Source organism: Corvus brachyrhynchos, unplaced genomic scaffold (genome assembly GCF_000691975.1).
Source record: "Corvus brachyrhynchos isolate BGI_N302 unplaced genomic scaffold, ASM69197v1 scaffold2475, whole genome shotgun sequence".
In the NCBI taxonomy this organism is placed as follows: Eukaryota; Metazoa; Chordata; class Aves; order Passeriformes; family Corvidae; genus Corvus; species Corvus brachyrhynchos.
The window spans coordinates 14,816-16,582 of record NW_008238215.1 but is presented as its reverse complement, the minus strand read 5'-3'; the positions used below and the strand labels follow the sequence as shown (position 1 = coordinate 16,582).

General features: G+C 62.9%; 1 protein-coding gene across 1 annotated transcript in view; it reads left to right on the top strand.

Annotated features, from left to right (window-relative positions):
- LOC103615205 (synaptotagmin-3) overlaps window positions 1–1,767 on the top strand; it is a 15,734-nt gene that overhangs the window by 12,852 nt on the left and 1,115 nt on the right. Inside the window, 3 exon segments of the mRNA XM_017733674.1 lie at window positions 162–272; window positions 349–403; window positions 515–655. Coding sequence (XP_017589163.1) covers window positions 162–272; window positions 349–403; window positions 515–655 — 307 coding nt within the window.

Here is a 1,767-nt window from a genome sequence, read left to right as displayed (position 1 = left end):
TGGGGGTGTGTGTGGGGGGGGTGGGGGGGGGGTTTTGGGGGCTGTTTGGGGTGACCCCAAACCGGGACATTTTTGGGGGATTTTTAGGGGATTTTTGGGGTATTTTGGGGGTATTTTTGGGGGATTTTGGGGTCCTCCTGACCCTCCTGGTGCCCCCCCAGCATCGGGCACAACGAGGTGATCGGGCTGTGCCGCGTGGGCAGCGACGCCGACGGGGCCGGATTTGGAGTTGTTTTGGGGGATTTTGGGGTCGCCCCGAACCGGGTTTTTTTGTGGGATTTTTGGGGTATTTTGGGGGTATTTTTGGGGGATTTTGGGGTCCTCCTGACCCTCCTGGTGCCCCCCCAGCATCGGGCACAACGAGGTGATCGGGCTGTGCCGCGTGGGCAGCGACGCCGACGGGGCCGGATTTGGGGTTGTTTTGGGGGATTTTGGGGTTGCTCCAAACCAGGTTTTTTTTGTGGGATTTTTGGGGTATTTTTGGGGTATTTTGGGGTCTCCCTGACCCTCCTGGTGCCCCCCCAGCATCGGGCACAACGAGGTGATCGGGCTGTGCCGCGTGGGCAGCGACGCCGACGGCCCCGGCCGCGAGCACTGGGCGCAGATGTTGGCGAACCCCCGCAAACCCATCGAGCACTGGCACACCCTGGTCGAGGTCAGAGCGCCCCTATGGCGGCTATAGGGACCCCCCGGAACCCCACAGGGACCCCTTGGATCCCATAGGGAACCCCCGGACCCTTTGGATCCCATAGGGAACCCCCGGATCCCATCGGGACCCCTGAATCCATAAGGACCCCCTGGGACCCCCCCGGATCCCATAGGGACCCCCGGACCCCCTGGGAAGCCCTGAATCCATAAGGACCCCATAGGGACCCCCCGGGAGCCCCCAGACCCAATAGGGACCCCCCGGATCCCATAGGGAATTCCCAGACCCCATAGGGATCCCAGGACCCCATAGGAACCTCTGAACCCCTAAGGAACCCATAGGGGAACCCCCGGATCCCATAGGGAACCCCTGAACCCCATAAGGAGCCCCATAACCCATAAAGTACCCATAGGGAACCCCTGGATCCCATAGGGAACCCCCGGATCTCATAGGAACCCCTGAACCCCATAAGGAACCCACAGGGAACCCCTGGACCCCATAGGGATCCCCCGGACCCCATAGGGAACGCCCAGACCCCATAGGAAACCCCTGGATCCCATAGGAACCCCATAACCCATAAGGAACCCACAGGACCCCATAGGGACCCCCCGGACCCCATAGGGAACCCCCGGATCCCCCAGGGACCTCCAGGACCCCCCCAGGGAACCCCCCGGACCCCATAGGGACCCCCAGGACTCCATAGCGACCCACAGGGACCCTCAGGACCCCATAGGGACCCCCTGGATCCCATAGGAACCCCTGAACCCATAAGGAACCCACAGGGACCCCCGGGATCGCATAGGGACCCCCCGCACCCCATAGGGAACCCCTGAATCCCATAAGGAACCCCATAACCCATAAAGAACCCATAGGGAACCCCATGACCCCATAGGGAACGCCCAGACCCCATAGGAAACCCCCGGACCCCACAGGGACCCCCTGAATCCCATAGGAACCCCCCGGATCCCATAGGGACCCCCTGGATCCCATAGGAACCCCTGAACCCATAAGGAACCCACAGGACCCCACAGGGACCCCCCGGACCCCACAGGGACCTCCCGGATTCCATAGGGGAACCCCCGGATCCCGTAAGGACGCCCCGGGACCCCCCAGAACCCACA